At 42.0% G+C, this 22,791-nt stretch overlaps 1 protein-coding gene across 1 annotated transcript in view; it reads right to left on the bottom strand.

Moving 5' to 3' along the window:
- LOC106744901 overlaps window positions 1-22,319 on the bottom strand; it is a 28,491-nt gene extending 6,172 nt beyond the window's left edge. Inside the window, exons 1-3 of the mRNA XM_014620039.1 lie at window positions 22,000-22,319; window positions 6,041-6,170; window positions 2,331-2,429 (exon numbers count right to left, since the gene is read on the bottom strand). Coding sequence (XP_014475525.1) covers window positions 2,331-2,429; window positions 6,041-6,170; window positions 22,000-22,008 — 238 coding nt within the window. The 5' untranslated portion in view covers window positions 22,009-22,319. The remainder of the gene's footprint in view (window positions 1-2,330; window positions 2,430-6,040; window positions 6,171-21,999) is intronic.
- Between the last annotated feature and the right edge of the window lie 472 nt (window positions 22,320-22,791).

Raw genomic sequence — 22,791 nt, 5'->3', positions numbered from 1 at the left:
GCGCCGCGACGAAATCGCTTTCACTGACCCGTCGCGGATGTTCGTGCGTGTTCCAAGGCTAAAGAATCCTCGCGCAAGGAAACCGGTATTCAGCTACGTTGCTGGTTGTTTTGCGGAAGAAGGAAGTACGAGGGACCCGCCGCACGCTCCTTTTCTCTCGTACTTATTCGCTCCTCTCTCTCTCTCTCTCTCTCTCTCTCCCTGTCTCTTTCCCTCCCATTACGTCTCGTTGTGCTTCTTGATGAGCCTATTTCGATAGCGAGCGGAGCGCACAGGTGCGAAGGACGGCGCGAAAAATGAAAGCCGAACGCGCATTTACATTGCCGGAAGAGACGTTGCCTTGTATCTCGTCGCGGAAATCGGGGATTCGATTGCACAAGGATATCCGGGCACCATGATCGCGCGATATTTTTGGACCCGGATCGATTTATAAATACAAAGCCCGATCGCCTCGAGTTTCTCGCACCTCGTGCAAACGGGCGACGAGCAAGTGGCTCGTACGATACCGCTGACAAGGTTAATAAGATAACGATCCTACCGGCGAAAGTCTCCGTTATCGGAAAAAAAGAAAAAACGGTTCATGCTTACCGCTCTGTAATTACGGGGTGAACGGGGGGAAACATTTATTGAACATTCGCCGCTACATTTCAGAGACCTAATTAAGACTCATATCTCGGATTAACATTAAGCAAACTTTTTCCTATAGACTTACCTGCGGTCCGCGATATTACTTATCCCCGCCAGTGCATTTCTGTCACGACGCATGCTGCGGTGCACGTTACCGGTGGCTAAATTGTGTACCCCCGTACCACAGTATTAGCTAATTACGTCTCGCCGTCCGCGGTTTACGAGATCGATCCGCGGCCGATCCGGACGGGAGCGGATTCCTAAATGGTAGCGAGCAGCGAGAAACGTCGGAAGAACGAAGACTTGGCATGCTCGCGGATATTAAGCAATTACAGCGGTACACTGTAATGCCGTGCCGCTCGTTTTCTCTCGAAGATGTAATGATCGCGCGCGCGATCGTCGTCCTCGGCGCGGAACGCGCGAACGACGAGATACCATTTAGCACGATCGCAAAACGACGTACCTGCTGTGACTCAAGGATCGATCGGTCGGGGAAGTAACAGAGTCGACCTCCGCGCGAAGGTAATGGGGAAGAAATGTTGTAACTTTTGCGGTTTGCCAATCTGACGCGCGATATTCGTGACCACACGGCCGCGTTTCGATGGTTCGACTTTTTCTTTCTTTTCTTTCTCCCCGCCGTCAAGCCGATTTCCGTTGCACAACGTGAAAAGGTGAAGTGGAACGATTCGTGAGATACGTTTGTGCCCGTACGTCGGATTTGCTCATTCTTGCTAGTTTTATTTAGTTTACAGCTAGATTTACTATTTTTAATTTAATTCTCATGTGTCGTAACACCCTTAACAACTATACGGAGTGCTCGAACAGTCGCACGACTCGCGGATGAGAAGTCACGTTCATCCTTCCGGTACGCCACGTCTCGTTGTGAGCCGATTGCACAAATAATGCATCGTCACACCGGCGCGATTTAATATCGCGTCGCATTGCAGTGCAGTTTCTTCGTGTTAACACTTCGAGACCGGCGATGAGTAGCACCGCTGTGCTACTCGAATCGCCGACGAGCCTCAACGTTGCTATTACGATTACGCGCATCGTGATCTTCCTCTATGATCAATTTCAATAATCTACTTGAACTCTTTGCTTGCTTGTCGTTGATCACGTAACGCAGACGAATTTCCGTTGCGTAATACCAGCGCCGGGTCCAAAGTAATAACACGCGCGTCGACTTTTCGAGCGACTCGTAGAACGAGATAAACACTAACTAATTATCATAGTACCGCACATGCACGCATAATTAGAACTCGTGGTGCTGGGGTGGGGGAGGGTGACGGGGGAGGGTGGACGCGTGCCATCGACGATGTTATTTCACAACTATCAACAATAAATAGTGCGCTTATACATAAGTTGAGTGCTCGAATGGAGGATGTGAGGGAGGCAGGAGGGGACGAGGGGGCGAACGAGGTATCGCGTGATCACGAGAGTGCGTAATCTCTCCCTTTTCGTCTACGTCTATATCCCTTTTTCTCATCCTGTGATTCTTTCTCGCGGTCTCGGCGGCTCTTTGGGCTGCCTCGCATGCAGATGCCGGTCACGTGAGAAGGCCCGCCGACTTGTGTGCTCCACCACCGATCCCTTTCAACGTTTCTTTTTTTCTTTTTTTTTTGTTTTGCGCGTGCGCTTTTTTCTCTTTGTTTTCGGGTGCATCGTGTTCTCCCTCGACTCTCAGAACCTGCCCAACGAATTACCTGCGCTGGGTGGCACGAATCCGTATCCGCTCGCGCCCACGATGACGCCGCTGGTGTCAGCCGAGTTGGGCGGTGGCCCAGGTGGGAATAACACAGGACCTGGAAGGAATATCCGCGCGTTAAACACAATTGCTCTCTCTCTCTCTCTCTCTCTCTCAGTTCTACCCTGAAAGCCGCGTATTGTTCTCACGATTGTTCGTCGCGGTAAAAACGCGAATTCTCTCTCATTTAGTGTATTTTTCCTCCTTCCCTGCCTTTTCCGTGAGTATACTTGAAGCCCCGAGGCGGTATCGAGGTGCACGAGGAAAAGATACGCGAAACCTTCGGTGTAATTTCCGTTACGAAGTCTTGACCATTGTTCCGGCGATACTATCGATCAATGACTCGTACTCGAATATTATGGTACAATGGTGCACTCGTTGTAAACGCTCGCCGTCGGGAAGCTTGATCGATGGAGATATCGAATGGCACTTAATACGGTAAACAACGGTGTATGAGCTCACTTGATTCTTATCGATTACTTACTTACTTGATGAGATTAGCCAAGTTGATTGAACGCATAGTTACGAAGATCAATAGCTTTCACGGTCATTGGCAAAGCAATGGTGCGATTGATGATATGGTGGAGTAAATAGTATTATAAGCGCATTAAAAGTCGGGCGAATTTCAATAAATTTCGCTGAAATCTAGCTACGCGTCCGATGCTGCAGTGAGTAAAAGCCATTTTTTGTTACAAATACCCCACCATGTTTCATATCAAAGTTGCTTCCTACGACGAGTTAGTTATAATATATATAATACATTGAGACATTCTCTAATAGAAATGTGTTAGTCATCGTTGGCTTGTTATTATTACGACATCCTAATTCTTTATCGTACAGTTTTCTTTACTTTCTCGTTAAACGCTCTCGGGAAATTAACGGGCGATTGCTGTTATTATTCTAATGAATGATATCCGATAGGAGAGTTAATTTCAAAAGTTGACTTCAAAGAAACTGCTCTATTTCACAACGTTCTAAATGAGAATTACTTTCGGAACGCGACTAATTAATCGTGTACCTTGCAATACTTAATAAACCACATTTAATAATAGCATTGCCGCGCGTTGTGTTACGTGGTATCAAAGGAAAGTTGCAAAGGAGTAGTGGCAAACCTTTCTGACATGAGGAAGTCGTTTTCTTCGCGTCCGTATTATTAATCGATCTGCAGACGATAGATATCTATCTGGGCATCTAGACACACCGGGATTATTATTTTAATGACCCTAGTGCGCTAGTAATAAACACGAGAGTCCTTAGTCTCTTTTCCTATTTTCCTCCTATTATTCGCGACAAAACGGTAACGAGATACGCGAGGTAAGCGTGCACGCGACGCCTTCGGTGAATAATCGCAATGAATATTCAGTAGCGGAGGAAAAAATCCAACGATTTATTTGACTAATGTGTAGACCTCTAATGTTATCCTAATAATAGCGGGGCCTCTGTCAGCGGCAGCCGTGATACGACGAGGATTATGGAAGCAAGATAGATAGTAGTCGGAAACGTAAATCTTTCAGCGCCGCGACATAATTTATATTTTGCAATTATGATCCGCGCTCGCGAGAACTAGCATCTGATAATTCACGCGAGCCACGAGAATTAGATAATAGTATGAGCATACCGCCGGGATAGATAAGCCAGATAGCGAAATGATACGGTTCTACTATCGCGTGTAAGTTGATCGGTTTTCGCGACGGCGAGTTAAAATATGATTTATGTAGCTCGAGCTACTTTGCCCGGTCTCCCGTCACACGCATAGTAAGCCGCGTTATTTATTGTAGGCGATGTTGAACTTGACACTCATTCCAAAGCCGTTATGCGCCTAACAACGCTCCAACGTGGCGCAAGGATCGAGTCCCGTGTGGAGCACTCGTGTGTCATTCAAATAACAAATAACTCAATTAACGCGGCAAATTGAATAGGTAACGTAAGGTATTGTGCAATTCTTGGAACACCGAGAGAATTGATTATGTGAAGCGAAATGAGATACATGTAAAACTAACGAAGAAATAGACAACGGTTTGTCACGAAATAATTGCATCAAAGTGGCGTTTTAGGATCAGCAATGTAGCGTAAAGTCAAAAAATCCGATTGCTTTGTAATAAGTACTTCGACGAAGCTCGTTGCTTTCGCGCAAATTTCCACTCGAGAGTTACGAAAAATTTTCCGCGACTCACGGATGTTCGAGATACGTAAACGCGAGAGCGGATCGCCTTTCCTTTTGTTACGCGCACACGTGCTCGAACAAATTTCTAGTTAGTCCCGCTCTGTTCCGGTAAAAGTACTATACCGTCCGAGCAAGGTAGGGTCTGTATTAACAGCGAGGCACAACTCGATCGGGTTCGTTCTTCTCGATCGCAATCAATCGTTTGATTATACGACACAGCGTATGCCGCGGAGCATTCCTTTTGTATCTCGGATCTTTACGGCCCAGCGAATATAGCCGTCATAAAAACAGTCTTTGTTACGCTGTCAACCTTACAAAAAAAAACGTAAGCAACGTAAGCTGCACAGATTTAATGAATCGTGACAATTAATGTTCGGAAAAATATTTCCATTCACAATACGCGTAATATACATAATATACACAATATATATAATATACAAAATACACATTATTTCAATATTTCTCATTTCTCGTTTCTAATATCAAAAATACACGGCAAATAAATCATGACTATTAAGATAACAGAAGTTATCAGTCTCTTATCACAATCCTATCAGTTTATCATAATCGTGGTTTACTTGTTCAAATATCTGATTCAATCTGACAATCAATTTTAATTTTGTTTAATTCAAGAAAAAATGAAAAGATAATAATAACAAACTATCGTTGTTGCTCGAACGCATATTTATAAGCTGGAACGGAAGTTGTAAGTTATTGTATAAACATGCACAAGCAATATCCCAATTCGGTGGTTATTTTCCTGTAAGTGCGACGTACCACACTAAGGTTTTCCGTATTAATACAATAATAAGTGTGTGAAGTGCCGATCATAATTACACGTTGTTATGCGTTTCGATAAAATCGTAAGCGAGAATCCGATTTCCGACGTATTTCTCTCGCATCGAGGAAGAACTTTCGAACGTGGAATGCTAAGCGAGCAGTATCGGAATGTCTACCGTTATTTTGCAAATGAGACGAGGCCGTTCCTTCGTGGCGTATGCAAATAAAGAAAAACGTAATCACAAATTGTCGTAATTGCACGATCTCCGGCTTCCTGATAACGTGAAGGATATACAAGCTAGAGAACGAATGCTTCCGAAGCGTACCAGTAAGTCTCAACGAGCACTTCGAGAAGTCTAATAATAGCGTATGAACAAAAAAGGAAATTCTAATTGTCTCGCGGCGAGCTGTCGGTTCAAGTAATAATACGCCGACAAATAATCTTCGGATTATGCAAATTGACGTAGCCGTACTTGCAAAAGTGCAAAGGTTATCGTAGAAAATCTTAAGCAACACCAAATACGTTCCCGTTCGGACAATTAGCGGTTTCATACCGCGATAAAATGTTAATAATAATAAAAACGCTTTTAAGAGCAATTGCATTCCCAGAAATAAGTATTACCATTACTATTCCCCAATAACCTTCTCTGACGGCAAATAAAGCCTCTTTAATGGAAGAAACCACTATTTCGTTCGCTGTGTGACTGCGAATAATAATAATTTACCTCTATTTGATCTCGGATCCCTCATTACCGCGGCGGACTGGACGTAAGGATTAAATCCCGTGAAGAAATGCCTGAAATTCTGCGCCGAGACGTTCGCCAGGATGGCCATGACGAATGCGACTAGAACGATCTGCAATAAAGAAATTCGTGAATTCGCATCTTGCCTGTGTCGAGTATTCCGCAACAATTGCGTCGAGTTTCGAAAGTGTGTCTCGTCAGTAATCGCGGGATCGAATTTTCCTCTGCGAAAACTTCAAGCGCGATATAATCACGCAACGTCGTTCAGCAAAGTTATTTCACAGTGGGAGAATTTCGCAGAGCAGATAGCAAATTTGTGTCAAGATATAAATAAGTTTTACCCATGAAAATTTCCAAATCGCAACAATACCTCATTTTAATTTATAAATCACAAATTACAATTCGTTGCGAGAATGATTGCGAAAATAAAGGCGATGCATGCGCGCAAAAAGAAGCAACGGGTCCCCGGCATCCGTACGTTTTTCAGCTCGTACTTTTGCACCGCATTATAAAATGCCGCGATTGTTTCTTGCAAATTACAGATACAGAATGCATAAATGAGAAGGAATTTTTCCTAATGAACATTCGCACGTCCAGCATATCTCAGCGATTCCCATAGATCCAGATCAAACACGGATACGAGAGGTGTATTTCGCTCATTTCGCGAATGAACTGCGGGTTATTAGTTATAATAAAGTAAGCGTGCCTCCGCGAGGCGCCTAATCACGTGAATTCTCATGCGAGGCCAACAGCTGCCGGATTGTACGCGTTCATCGTATCGCGAGCGAGCGAGCGGACGAGCGATCGAATCAAAGCGCGCGAGCGATTTCGCCCGTTACATCTGTCCAAAAAATGACCGTCATTACGATAATTGTCCGTATTTTGAGGCAAAGAGCATGCGGATCTATCCTGTCAGGTGTTAAATAATGACACTACGCGGATAATGATACTAAGTATAGGCTTTAAATTATCGAGATAGACTCTAAGCGGGCACAACCGTACGTCCCCGTTGAAAATTGCGCGTTGTAAAATCTCGAAATTATATCCCTCTACTTCCAATCTGACGGTCGTGCGCTTTCCGATCTTTGAAATTATATCGACCATGACGAAGGTGCGTGACAATTTTTACGACTGATCGATCGCTGACCACGCTTCTAATAACACTATTTTCACCCACGGGCCAAAGAAATTTACGACCCTGTAACGTATTTCCCGAGACGTAAGACATTTACAAGCAGACACATATTCCTCCATATGTTTTCATCCAATCAACGCGTCTTCGCACGCTCGCCTGGCAGCCGGATTTAGATAATAACTCGTGAAAGGAAGTCGTGTCTGTCTACACTAAAAAATTAATTCGGTTGGTTCTCTACTTTCTTAAGTTGGATCAATGAAAATGCCATTAATTGAAAAACGGTATTTAGTAAAACAGTGTTCTACCGATAATTGTATATCAATCATAATCAAAAGTACGATATTAAATTGAATCAATTAAACGTAATTAAGAATATTTTAGGCAAAATCATTGATCATACTTTAAGAGTGGTATTGAGATAAAAAAAGGAGTAATAAATAATATCTTTTTTCGTTGTTTCTGCAATTAGATTTCTTCGATAGAAACAATTGCTATTAACAGACTTTTGCAATGAAATTTTATTAATTTGCAGTGCTATATTTATAACTATGATCACTAGTGATTATTGACTGCTTCTCGGTGATAATATATTCATTATACTTTAGTATACCTGACAATAGACAACAAAACGCGTTTTGATCGAAGGAAACAAAATTTCCAGTTCTCATGCACCAAATTTGCCCCTTATAAGAAACTGAGACCAGAAATTCTGTTTCCCTCAAGCAAAACACGTTTGGCATCATTGTTTGGCAAATTCAACTGAACTCTTTTCCGTGTAGTTTCGCAAAGAAATCCATGTCACAATGCGATTAACGAGGAGAGTTACGAAGACGCGGTCTGGTGACGTACTGGGTGACGCAAACCGCGCGCGTCTGCTTCGGAAATTCCGTTTTCGCGCCGTAAATTTCGCAGTCCTTGCGCAAACTCGAGAAAGGAGGAGCAACGGGACGATTCACGGGGCCCGGCTATTTCTTCGTCCCCTCGAGAGCGTCCCTTACGTAAAGCTTGATGAAATCATTACGCCCGATTTACGATCCTCTCAACGATCTCCTCGAAGCGTCGAACGCGTCGGGCGGTTCGTCGAAGGACACCGTTTCCTCGGGCGCAATTACAGTGCCGGCTCTCCGAGGTAATCACGGATAAAGGTTATCTCAATTGTACAAGAGCGATCGGTGCAATGCGAGCGCGGTTGCGGTTCGTTCGTCCACGCGATTTCTGTATCAAAGGCAAGGTGAGAGCCGTCGCCACGGCCAACTTCTGCGCCGACTCCTTTTTACGCGGTTTTCTTTCACCGGCTCAATGTCAAGGCGAGTAGACCCTTAGAGGTGGTTCTCGCCTTAGAATTCGAGTACCGTGAATATATACGCGCGAATGTCTAGCACATGTAGAGTATTTCCCAATCGGAATTTTGTTGCAAGCTGATTACGCGTGTAATGCAAACGTTCGGGCAGGAATTTAGAAATCGGCAATATTTCCATTTATTGCTCCCGGGTCGTCGGGATTCTGGCTCTCTTTCATTTCTTTGCGACTCTCTCCGCGGCGGGGTGGATTTTTACGCAAGCGCGCGACAGCCGGTGCCGTTTTGCCGGTGTAAAATTAATGGTAGACCCGATCGCGATTTACTTTATCTGCATTTTCAATCGATTTTCTAATAATATATGCCGGGCTCGTTTCACGCGCTCGACATCTCGACGTACAATTCTGGACGTCCGGATTATTATCTTACGGGCGTAATGCAATAACCGGGCATAATTGATGGACTGAAAGTCATGCTACGGCGACGGTACGAACGTTACATTCGGCGGAGAGACCGTATCGATATTCGTACCGCGAACGAACACAGCGAGAGGACAGGTTAATGGCACGGCCTCGGTCACGAGACACGGCGGATTGACAGTTCTCTTAATTAATAACGCCCGTTAAAATAGCACGTTCTATTATTTCGAGTTTTTTCGCGAAACGAGACGCAGGTCTTTTCGCGCCGGGCACGGTCGCAGGCTTGAAATGTAATTCGCGTAATTAATGAATCCAACCGCAACGACCTCATCAACGATTGACCTACAGAACAAAGTGGCTAGGAGGAATGATAGGAGCTTGTTTAATCTAAAATAGAAACGTCGCATTGGCAAAGCACGTTAAAAGGGTTCAGATCGCAATGTGTGAAATATAGAGAACGAACATCAAGACTGACACGCCATTTTGTTTCTGGGCTTCAAAATCCTGTCGCGGATATAGAATTAAAATTTATGCGCATGGATGCAAAGCGGCAACCATTCTCTATCAAAGGATGACGATTGGCAACAATATCTAAAGCGATTTGAAAAATTCAGATTCTACACTATAAACTACCATTGTCTGATAAATTATTTACCGTTGATTTGTTACTTAAAGATTTACGAGAAAATAGCTCGGGAAGAACTTCAGAACGGCGAAAAACGAACTAACGTTAATAACCAAACGCGCTTGCTAACAGAATCTGCCACTTCAGCTCCACCTATTGCATGCAGTAGACAAGGTTCACGTACTGTTCAATAGAGTTCACTCTGTTAAAAAAAACCAGGTGAAAATCTATACGATTCATACGGAAATTCATACGGGATCCCACGGTTGTTCTTGGGGGTTTGCGCCAAAAATCCAGGTCCTAAGTAATCCACGGATTCCTATATGGATTTTTAATATCTTATATGGATTCACATGAGTTCTCTTGGACTACAATGGGAACCCACCTGGAAATGTTCAACAGAGCGATACTTTATAGCCGAGAGACATGTGTGTGTCCATTTTTCATGCACATATCAGTTTTGGTGTGTGCTTTCTCTTTAATGAAAATCTGCGTTTCTCAAATAACAATTTGTAAAGCATTTTCACCAGAGGAAGACGCTTAAACTGGCCGGGTATCGTGTCAGCTCGCGGTGACTCACACATCCGTCCATCGGAGCACTTTAATCTTTTCCCTCGAAGAATCTAATTTTATTAATGACATCTTTCTCGGTAATTCTTCGCGTCTCCCCCACCGTCACGCGATAACAAAATCAGATAAAAAAATCGGGGCACGGAGTCATGGGAGTTGCGCATAGAGAAGAGCTCGATTGCGTAGAACGCTCGAGCAACCTAGATTTGTGAGCGCCAGCTCGCCGTTGCAATCGCGTCTTCGTTCGCGCAACGCGATGACAAGGTGAAGGCGAAACGCACGCGGCGCAGCGATTGCCGAAGTACCCGTCGTGACGGAGAAACGGCGGAAAATTCGGGAGATTTTCCGTCGGAAGATCGAGTTCGCAGCCAGCGCGGATCCGACGAGTCACGCGACTATCGACGGAAGAAGAACGGCGATTCGGAAAGAGCTCCGTTTCTGCTCGTCCACGTAACCCTCCACGTCGGCATCGCCGCCTTCTTTTCTACGAGGTCGCCCACGAAGTGCGGCACACATGTGCGTAGACCGTGACGCGAGATCATACCGGCCAGATATCTCCGCGTGTGTGTGCAGATGATTGCGAGGAAAAACGCGGCTCGCGTGCGGCCGCGATTTCGCGCGCGAGCGCTCGAAAAGACGGCTCCGGCGCGGCGCGGCGCACCGCCGATGCAATTTGTTTTATGGTCGCGGCTCGATATCGCCGATCGACCGGCAAACCCGATCGGCGCAACCACGCGCGTCGATTGTTCTTGCTCGCAAAGGTTGCAGCCGTGCGCGCGCGCGGTTTGTTGTCCGCGCGCGTCGGGGGAGAAAAGAAAAGAAAGACAAACAAATAGAGAGAGAGAGAGAGAGACGAAAAAAAAGGAAGGCACGACGGAGAAATGCGGGCGGACGACGGTTTCATTACATGCGGTATTTCATTCCGCCGTGTTTTGCCTGCGTCTCGACGATCCGTCCGAACGAAACGCGTAGCACACCGATGAATATTCATCATCTACGATATAATAACTCACACGAGGCACGCACGTATATTCCGTCGCCGATATATTTATGGGATTAGACACGATGTTTTGAAAGATATCGGAGCGGCTGTGTGTCATATCGGCACGTAACGAGACATATTGCGAACACGTCGCGTGATAAATTAATTCTTCATATCTGCATCGCGTGCAGCGGGGAGATTGAAAAATGGTGATTAAAAGTTTTTACTTCTATTTGTATCGTCATATTTGCTCGATCGATTTTTCTATCTTCCGTGATCGTATCAAATTTTTCGCGAAATTTTAAATGAAAGACGTAATGATTAACGTTACTGTTTATATCGCTCGATCATACGATCTCTGATTCTATTCCGCGAAATTATAAATCATTGATCACGATTCTCGAACGAATCGATAGAAAGTAAAATTGTTTTGACAAGTTGAGTTATCTAATGAATTACTTAACGCGTTTAAAGGCCATTAAACAATTATGTCATACCACAGGCGTGGCGGAGCGTCCATTAGCTTACGTGACGGTCTGTAATAGCAGGTCGGGAGGGAGTAAAGGCCGTGAAACGTCATATTAGATGGCATAACTTATAAATATTGTGATTATCCATTTTGTTTGCACTCGTGACACATTTAGTGAACATTTTTAAGTTCTTCTCTAATTTTTAAGTTCTGACGTGATTTCGATAATCAAAATGCTCATTTTTTAATATTTATTCTTTTAAAACATCACTAATAAAAATTATAAGACAAAATAATTAATTTGACATACCACATGTCACAAAATATATATTATTTGTATTTCAGAAAAAGATAGTAGGATATAGTCTAATAACTATTACACATAATATGATTATAAGCTATTTTTTTATTCTATGTATCGGCGGAGGGACGAGGATAATTCCATATATCACGTAATATTGGAAGGAGACAAATATCTTGTGACGAAACTATGACGAAAGGCAAGAGAGTATGGTAAAAAATAGCCAAATTTAATATGATAATTGTTGAATGGCCTCTTACGGGTAACATCGACGTGTCACTTATTCAATCGTGATTAAAAAGTGTTGATTAAAAGTGCTCACTTTTATTTGTATTATCATATTTACTTGACCAATCAAATTCCTGACGAAACTGTAAATTACGAGCTTTAAATGATTGACGCTGCTGTTTATATCATATTCGTATGATCTCTGATCCTCTTCCGCGATATTACAGGATCGCTCGTCAAAATTTGCGGATGAATAGAATATTAATAGAAAGTGAAATTATTTTGACACGTCGAGTTATCTAATTAATGACTACATTAAGGTGTTTGCAGATAACATCGGCGTGTCACTTACTCAATCGTAAAATTTATTCTCACGCGTCTGGCCCGCGGAAAAACTTGACGCAAAAACGTAGTAAACCGGTATAACAGACGTGATTTCGCCGATCTGCATTGCCCAGATCTAATTTGCACACTTATTACGTCCACGAAAATGCAGTGAGCACTATATTATCTAACCGCAAAGAGAGATTTGTCGTTACCCTTTCTTTATCGGGGCATCGTGAAAGAATCAAATAAATCATTGCTTAAGTCGGTTCGTGTGAGCGGACATTAAGATATCAAAGCGTCGTGATTTAATATTGTTTTAAAGCAGCTCCTTTCGTGGATAAGATCAGCGAAACGGTTTTTCGGTCGCTTTCACTCCATCCGTCTCCAGAAAGAAATAAGTCGTAGTACACAGTGGTGGGTCAGTTTATTTAAATTAACGAACCTTTTGTTCATTGTATTCACTCGTCGAATGGAACCGATGACTCCTCGTCCGGAATTATTCTGCTGAATCGATAGTATTGGCTAATATCGGCAGTCAACGGAAAGAGAGAGACTCACGTTCCTACGGAGTAATCTCCGACTACCTGTATTGTGTAGGTACTTCGATAGTAGTGGGCTACTTAGCACTGTTCGTGCATTAAAGGCAAGCACTTCCGCGTTTAACGCCGAGTGAAACGAACCGTGCTCCGTTCGCTCCTGCATGTACTTGGACGAACTTTTACACCATTAATATTAGTGCAACCCGGTTGCGTCTATCTGGAGAGCGCGTAATTTCGCACTAAGAAATCACACCGACGAAGTGTCCGCAGGGGTCGCCGATCGCTCGGTCGTCTCGCGACACCGGGATCTTTAATGCATTACATGGAAAAATAATTATGTTGAATCGATGAAATTTCCAACAGTAGTGCGACTGGAGTATAGTATAATCTTGATTCAGTGGCAAATATCATTAATATTACTATATTATGTATCGTCTCAATAATTAAAGTATTAGTTCAGTGTTCAATTCAATATTCTCAATGATATCGCTGTTGAATCTAGGAGGCTCATTCACGCGTGCTGTTGGAAATTTGATTGATTCAGCAGCATTATTTTTTTCCGTGTTAGTTGTTACGCAAATTGTTATCTCATCGCGAAAGCAGAATTTCCACAATTATTACCAAGAAATTAAACGCGATGTACAAACAGCAATTAACATAATGTGTGTAATCGTCTTATTAAAATTTCTTATTTGTTTGACATGCAATTCATAATCGTTACTACAAACAGAAACAGCTAAATCATACTTTAATATTTTTTTTTATGTACATTGTACACGCCAATGTTACCTATAGCGTTGCGATGATTCATTTTTTTCTTTATTAGAGCGAATCTAATTAAAATTACCGCCTCTTAAATGTGTTTCTAAATTTGGCATTTTTTAACTCTGATAGTTACATCAGATTACAAGTTAATTTTGTGAATATTGCTGGATAACGCGAGTGGAAGATTTCTAATCGATTTCCTGATGTTACGAAACACTTCTTTCTGCATTTTTTCTCTTATTTTTCAATGCAGACGCAGCGTCTGTGACAAAAGAGCAGGCCGCAGTCGGAACATTTGTTAAAATCATTCTTCTCGTCGCAAGGTGTCCAATATAATGATGCTAATGTACTTTTCGCTGAACGTCACGAGAGACGAGGCGATTTCTCGAACGAAGAAAATCGAATTACTCGTTTGCTTCCCCGCGCATTCGTTATGCAAGGTGAAATGTTGCAATTTGGCGTTCATCTACGTGTCTCGCGACACACGCATCGAAGAGATGCACTTTCTTATAAAGCCTCCGATAGAGCCTCCGCTGATTGCACGATCGCGTGTGTCCCTTATTATTATCTTACCGTTGTAATTGGCGATTGCCATTTTTCACGTCGCAACACGAATGTCTATTTAATGCGAGGCGCAATCTGAAAATTATTAACAATAGTGTCTAATTTCCTGTAATATCGCGCCGAGATCGCATTAAAATCCGGAATAACGTAAGGCGTTTCGAGGAAGTGACGCATGGCAGTCCGACTTGAAAATCGAAAAGTTCCGTGCGCGGGGAAAGGGAAATTATGTTTCTCCCCCGAACCCCCCCCCCCCTGCCTAATAATAACACACGTCACTTATTGCAGTTTTTTTTCATGCAAACTCAATTTTTGATTCGCAGCGCGCATATAATTATCTCCGTTTATCTCGAAGTGATCCGAAAGTTAATGATAGTGTCGTTCAGCGCGCGATATTGCACCGTTCGCGATAAATCCGAGCAATGCCAGCGTAATCCATTTTCGCCGGGACCGCTCCAGCCGCGGATGTTAGCGTTACCGTGCAAAGGGAAATCATGCTCGCCCGAGAATATTGAAGCGCGGCCGAAGGGAGGTTGCAACATTACGGACTGTTTTAGTATCCACGTGCTTGCGTAACGTGTCGCGATTAAATTCGTTGCGCCGACGATACCGCGAACAGGTCGGTCAACGCGCATTGTTCGCGGCGCGGGTCTCCACGCCCGCATGAAATTTCCCTTTTAACGCGGGCGCACGCTCTCGGCGATTTCCTGTCTCGCTAAAGCCGACGACGGTGGGACAAAAATGCGGCCAATATCGCGCGGCGACTCTTTACTATCGTTATGCAAATCACGCGTACATTGTCACCGTCATGACACTCGCGAGGTTTCGATGTGAGCGTGCAGAGAGAAGAAGAAAGCGAGAGAGCCGGACCGAGAGTTCCGGACGGCCCTGACGTCGTCCGCCATTGTTTAACAAGAATGCAGGAATTCTCGGAACGTTTAGAAAAATTGCACGCCACCGACGACAGGTGCATCCCGGCGCGAAGAGAATAAACGCCACTTTCTTCATTTCTCCTGAGAACTGAATGGTGCATTTTCTTACGGAATGATTTTGTTACGTATAATAAAACTGTTTTACGCTAGCGGTTGCGCGCGGTCAAAGGTGATTCATGAGAAATCGTAATTTAAACGGACACTTCTTACGAGCCGGAACGGATTACTTAAAGAATGCAGCCAAACATATGTATAAGCAATCTTATCCATTGTTTCTCACTCGATTTTGTATCTCAATTTTGGTATCAGATTAAAATACTCGCCATGCTGATTATAAATATATATTTTAAATGTATATGTTTTCCAGAAGAAATGGGTTTTAAAGTATAGTTCCAAGTAGGTAAATACTTTATCTGCATTGAAAACCCACTTAGTTGACTCAAACAAAATTTGGATATAGCCAAATAAAATGTCTTGATTGTGAGAATCAAAATTTGATCTCTGAATCAAAGGTTTAGTTCTTTGAGGTCAAACTTTTTTCATTTTCGTTTCAGAAAAGCACACCTTTGGTTCGGAGAACTAAGTTTTGATTTTCATGACCAAAACATTTGTTTGCCCATGTCCAAATCAAATTTTGTTTGAATCAAATAAATGGGTTTTTTCAGTGAGTCGGGATTAAATATTTTGAAGCCTGTTTTCTCTGGAACGATAAATGACTACACCTTAAAACATATATATTTATAATTAGATTGCTTTAGCCTGTTACTAAAATTGAGTGCAAAATCGAGTGGAAAACGGATGGAGAACATCTTAGCAAAACTCTTTATGGCACAGGTATCTTTCTCCCAAAATCAACTTCTCGCATTCGGGTCGGAATCCAAAGATCTTAGGTGAATGTCTTCGTCCTAAAAAATAATTATGCCGAATCGTCCAAAGAATTTAATTAAGAGCTGTTCCTGTGATTATCCGTAAGCACAACGTGATTAGCTTGAGTTACAGAAGCGCATCGTTTTCACGCGGCATCGTGTAAAAGCACTAGCGAGTGAAAGTACGCACGTTCAATTCATTTCAGAACAACCTCGTTCGTTTTCTATGCTAGTATTACGACGATTCCGCCCTTGGCGGCGAGCCAGTTATTACGAGAAAGAGGGTCGAAGGTGTTGAAAAACGAGCACGTTCGTAAGTGAAAACGCGCGTGTACGAGGAGCGTTAAAAAAGCGCGTTAATTTGATAAAAATTCAAGAGACCAAAAGGAGAAACTTGTGTTTCAGATTCACGCTAACTCGCGTGCCAAAGTAGCACAAGTAAAACAAATAGATGAAGTACAAGAGGGGAATAAAACGTGAAATCTTTCGATTTAAACACATAATTACATATCGAATGGTGGATTTGGTTTTAAATGTAGTTAGAGAAAGATAAAAAATAAATAGTAGATATAAATATTTTTTCTCCGCGTCTCAGATACATATTGCGACTCTTATATTACTTCCTCTTCCTGTTCAGCACTAGGAAATATTCTCCTTTCCCCTTCCTCAAAGATATATGTAACGGGAAATGCAAGTGGATCATATTCTTAACGCATTGTGTTATCTGTAATCGTATTGGTCTTTTAGGCCGTTTTGTGAAAGGATTAGCGGTTACTCGAGAGTTATACTCGAGAGAGTAGAGGAGAATGTAAGAGAATATTTTCGGTCCGAATTGTCACGGTTCGACAAATGTCGGAGCACGACGCGAAGTGTATATCGCGTCACGTTCACTCGGAGAGAAATAGACACGAGACCTGGCAGTCTTAATGAAAGAAATCGTCATTAAATCCGACTGATTTTAAGTCACAAATAATATTCCACGGATTAATTTACAACGTTTTATATGTAACTATAGCAAATTTGCAAAATTGCAAGTACTTTATATGTACTATAATATATATTATATATATTTTAGAATCATTAAATGCAACATAGGCACGTGGCAGTTCATAATTATTTGAAGATACTTAAAATTCATGCAAATAATATACGTAAGGAGTCTGTTCTCTGTTGTGTAATCGCGATTGAAAAGTATTTTCCGGTTGTGTGGCTGGCGAATGGCAATGTGTTGTGAGGTATAAATTATAAGTATCGAAGGATGATTACACGATTCGTTTACCGCTACTGGCGTGATGATTTACGAGCAGTGGTGAGTGTAATTATCGTCTTCCGATAAGAAAATACAAAAGACCGGTAAAGCGCCGATAAAATCATGTTTTCAACGGCATAATTTATTTCTCGACGAGATAACACGTTAAACTCTCCCATAATTCGATAAATTTAAACTCATGATACACATTTTTCACTGGCGAAAATCAACACCTATTATCTGCTTCTCTCTATCATCTTCGCTGTTAATCGAGTATGACAATAATGTAATCTCATCAAGTTGGACACCTGGATCTGCAATTATGATAAAGATTTATAATAAGTGGCTGTAATAATTTTACTCAACATATGAACAAAAAAATTAAAAATCGCCCTTGCACAATTTTCGTAGATAAAAAGAAGAAAGAAATAAAGAAATAAAATTAAGATTGGCTTTGTCACTTACATGCAATTACGAATTATTTAATATATCACATTTATTACTTATTATTTAATATATCAAATCAGAGAACTGTGTGAGTAAATCTCAAGTTTAACGAAAGATTAACTTTTAAAAAGCTTAAATTACCAAAAATCACAGAACGTTTGAAGAAACAATTAGTGGAATTATGTTAGATTTGATAATTATAATCAAAATTACATTTTGGTTTTGTTAAAAATTTGTGAAAAAAATTAATTTGTCTGCTTTGGACAATTCGAAGAAAATTAATAAAACGCCACCGCAGACTGACGCACTTCAATTACGCCAACACTTATTTTTGTAAAAGCGGTAACCACTTGTGAAATCGCGAAGGGAGTGACACGACTGTGTGACTTTCTGCATGCCATTCGCGCACTAAATCCGTTCCGGTTATGTCTATAATAAACCTGATTCAGCATAGGCGTGGATTTATCTATGACAAAGCCGCTTAAACGTGCTACATGTCTTAATTTTAATTTTGTACGTAATTCGCAAATAATAGCACAAATAAATGAAACCCTTTAATTATCTCTTTCGCAAGCTAGCTTTGATTAAATTTTATTTGAAGTTAAGAATTGGAAAAAAGCATCGTGAAGGCCGCGACATTTAATCAGATTTTTTTCAAGAGAAGACCTACTTCAAGCTTGCTTAACTCAAAGAGTGCTTGTGATACCCTGTGCAATTATTAACATCCCACAACTTGACGTATGAGCTGTGGAATAAGTTCAACGTTTGCGAAATTACAGCCTGTGGTGTACCGGAATTGCTTGCCGTTACGAAATTTACACTAATAGTTTGCATAACCAGTCCAGATTATCAGTCGCGCTTTCTCGTAATTTATTTCGAAAAATGGTGCCTTTAATATATTGTTAACACCGTTATACGTGATTTCAAGCTAATTAAACCCTATTTTGCATGTTAATTAGAGAGATGTTAGGTTCTTTCTTCTAACTTAGCGCGCGGTTTAAAACTAGATTTTAAACGTTCCGCTGGATCGACTCGATTACATAATATCTAAGTTGCCTTTTATATTATCCTATATACTTGCGACATATTTTAATGACCAGATATCTTAATTTTTCAAATATACTTTAAAGACCGGTATTTGATCAATAATAATATGACATTACCCGTGCAATGGTACCTGTTATACTTATCATAGATTGAAGATGCTTCCTTCCTTTTCTCGCGATACTACGTAATGATATAAGAGATAATATACATATTTTCGACGTAATTTTCTAACATTTTAGCATTTTACTAGTTAACTGGTTTATTATTTATAAATATTATATTGTTATAAATTAATATCATATTATTTATAAATTTTGATTTTCAATAAACATTTTTTATAATCGGAAAGTGGAAAGGGCGAAGAAGTTAGAGTTATAATTAAATAGATACAATTCGTGAGATCATAGCTTAGGAATAAATGAAAAGTTCCAAATTTTATTTATGCGCTCACCGACTAAAAGAATTTATCAGGCCAAAATTTTCGTATCAAGCATTATAGTTAGTTTACGATAAACGAGTATTATCAGTATCGATTATCAGTATCGATTATCAGTATTGATTGCGATTATCAATATCGATTACGATAAACGAGCATTATCAGTAGCGATGCATATTCATTTTCTCACTTCGGCATTGTTCGTTGTTTTAAATCGGTTATATTCGCGATAAAATAGAGTTCATTGATCTCTCTTACAGATATAGTCGTCAAACAGTCTTCCTGGTAGCGATGTTACTCTTGTTACGCGTTACGTAACATGCGAGTGATCCAAAGCCGGTCAGACATGTCGGTTCACCAACAAACGATCCGACAGCCCGGGGCAAGGCCGTAGACCTGTCTTGCCACGGGCTACAATCCCGTGAATGAACTATTACACGGTATTTGCGGATTTCGCCCGGCAGATACTATCTTCATGCCCACACATCCTTTGTCTACGAAAACTAATCCATCTCTCGCGCTAATTTATGCATTTCGGCAGTTCGTAATGAACAAAAAATATTTTAGCACTAGCCATGGCAGAAATTTCATATATTTCTTGAGTTATCGAACAATTTATTAAATTCTAGTAACTAAGAAGTAAATCTACCAGGGAATTTGAGATGCAATACTTTTCCTACAATTATTACGCACAAAATGCGCAACATCTGAATCCATTTACTGAATGAAAACAGAACAAAAAATGGGCAAAAACTATTCAATTAATTAATAAGTAAGCCTGCTGCTTATGGATTGGGTAGTTTTGTCTTGGAAATACTTCTGAATAAAATTCCATCGAGTTCTTCCCCATTTCCTACGCAGTATTGTTACAATTAATGAGAATGTATTAATATTTAGAAAGAATTAACCATAGAGGCTAAAATCTAACTGTGGTAGCTAAAATAGAGACAGCTAATGTCGTTGCCACCGCAACTGATAAATTTAGTTGCAGTAACAGTTATTAGAAATAAAATGCATTTGTTGCAAAGTACACTGAAGAAAAGAGTTTGGTAACAATTACCAAACGTTTAGTGAAATAATTTTAACTAAACGATTTGGTTGCAGCAATCAAGTCATTTAGTTGCATGGTATGTGTAACTAAATGATTTAGTTGCACTAACCGAATAATTTAGTTACACGTGCAACTAAATGATTAGATTGCAGTAACCAAATCATTTGGTTCAAATTATATCATCAAATGTTTGGTAATTGTTACCAAACTCTTTTTTCAATGTACAACTATAGTTCACTATAATATTTTAGTTCGAACAGCTAATAAATTTAGCTGCATTAGCAATGATATTAGTTGTCCCTAGTTTAACTATGACTAATTCTTTCTCCATGCGTAGATAGTAATTGGATGAGTGTTTAAAAAATTACATTTCTACCAGAGATGCAGACGCAATCGATGATGCATTTTAATTTAAGACGATCTCTTCTCGCGGAGCGATCAAATTTGCAAAAGTTAATTTTTCTTGGAAATAACCGCAATTTTTATTTCTAAACAATCGTCCATCTCAATGTTACTAATTAATCCAAGAATAGTCTGGCCGTTAATCTTTAAATTAATTTATAAGAGTTTACAAGAAATGTTGGATAATTGTTACAAAGTGTATATTATTATTATAAAAATAATTCCATCGCGACAGCGGTTCGTCTTGCCCTTCGTTTAGTTAACTCGAATCCAGGCATTGCTTTCCTCCGACGACGTTAATTGCAATTATTAGGTAGATGCTTTGAGCGAGTCGATAGTAGAGCGATAGTGGAAAAGCGCGTTTTACTTTATGACCGAACGCAAGGATTCCGGAAACAAGAGCGTAGAAAGTTGAGTCGGAACAGCTGAAGTTCGTATTTTCATTCTCGCATCTCGACTCGACGCGAACGAAACTCGCTCACTCTCCGAACGTAAGCACTGTCGATGCGATTACTCGATTAAATTCAAAGTAATTTTTAGATTCGCCGTGGAAGTGCGCCGAATGCGCCTCGGGCGGAGAGTTCGATCGTCATATTATTAGGATGAAATGTCACAGCACGGAAATGCGATCCACTGAACGTCGAGCTCAAACCCAGAACGCACATGAATAAAGCCGCGCATACAAAATATCGACGACCAATTCAACAAACAACGAGACAATGAACAAACCAACGAGAGCACGTTATCGTACGTTCGAAACTCCGGTCGAAAAATCAGCCGGCCGATTGTGTATCTGAAAACACGGTGAGAATGACAAAAGTGAGCGCTCCATTGATTGAGTGACTTTCACCGAGATGAAAATGCGATATGTCTCGCGAGAGATTGCTCGACAGGTAATTTCGTGTCGAGTGGTATCAAACGGTGTCGCAGGGGGATTATGTTTTCACTTTGCGTACGGTCAGTGGCGCGTGTTTGTTCACACGCGATGAAGATACGAGAGAGGCGAGAGGAGCTGACGAAGATCAGACACAATAGACCCCCTGCTTACGAGGTGTAAATAACGCAAATGCATACTCCTCCCGACGGAAGACAGAAACTTCCTTGTGTTCGAAGTCTCACGAATGCACAATCTCACTGGCCTAGAAAGAAAACACTCTCGACCACTGTCAGCTCCGCGCGCTCATCGTTTACGGAGACGGTGAAGAAATGAGAGGAGCTCAGAGGACCCTCGGTGCTTCGCTGCTCGCACGGCGAGATCGCGAGGTGTCGCGGAGGTGCGCGCGTCGTACTTACGATTCTCATCTCTCCTTCTTTCTGGGTCTCCCCGAAAGTGCGCCGCGAGTTGGAACGAGCGTTCTCTCTCCGCGTTCCCCGTACACAAGTCGGCCGCCAACTGCAGTTGCACTCTCGTTAAAGCGCCGAGTCTAGGAGCTACCACCTGTCTTGAGAGGGTTACGTTCTCGGCGCGGCGGTGGAGTCGCGGGTGGTAGGGGCTCCGGAAGAAACGCCTACCGTGCGGGATCCGTCTAGAGCGGAATCGCCGAGCTGCCGGAGATGGTGGATGATGACGACGATGATCCCAGGTGTTGAGACTCGCCGGCTGTGCTGCCCGTCGTGCCGTAGAGGACCGTTTGATTCTGGGTGGGGGCCGATCCTGGGACTTATATGTCGCCGTTGGAGGCCATCCGCGATTGCCCGTTCCCCCGCTGCCCTCGTCCGAATCGTTATCCTCTCGAGGGGCGAGTGATGGTCAAGGTGACCTCCGCCTCGCGGGGGTACCGCGGGCAGGAAGCAGCGCGAGAGCCGTCGCGAGAAAGGCGAGCGCGGCCGTCTCGCGGACGATCGATTCGACGTTTCACTTTTCAGAGGCGTGAGTCACGTTGGAGGAAGAAGGAAGGAAGAATATACACGCGCACCGTTATGCACGTGGTGCGCGCCGAAAGTATTTCTCAAGTGGATAAATTTGACAACTTAACGCCGTCTAATGTAAGTGAGGAATAGCGAGGTGTGAGTCAGAGAAGGAGTTGGAGTAATCCCGTCGTAAAAATTGGATTGCGCGCGAAGGAATTATCCGGTGATCTCTTC

The sequence above is a fragment of the Dinoponera quadriceps genome, unplaced genomic scaffold (genome assembly GCF_001313825.1).
Source record: "Dinoponera quadriceps isolate SergipeBrazil2010 unplaced genomic scaffold, ASM131382v1 scaffold1308, whole genome shotgun sequence".
Taxonomy (NCBI): domain Eukaryota; kingdom Metazoa; phylum Arthropoda; class Insecta; order Hymenoptera; family Formicidae; genus Dinoponera; species Dinoponera quadriceps.
The sequence above is the reverse complement of the archived record's forward strand: the minus strand, read 5'-3'. Positions and strand labels throughout refer to the sequence as shown.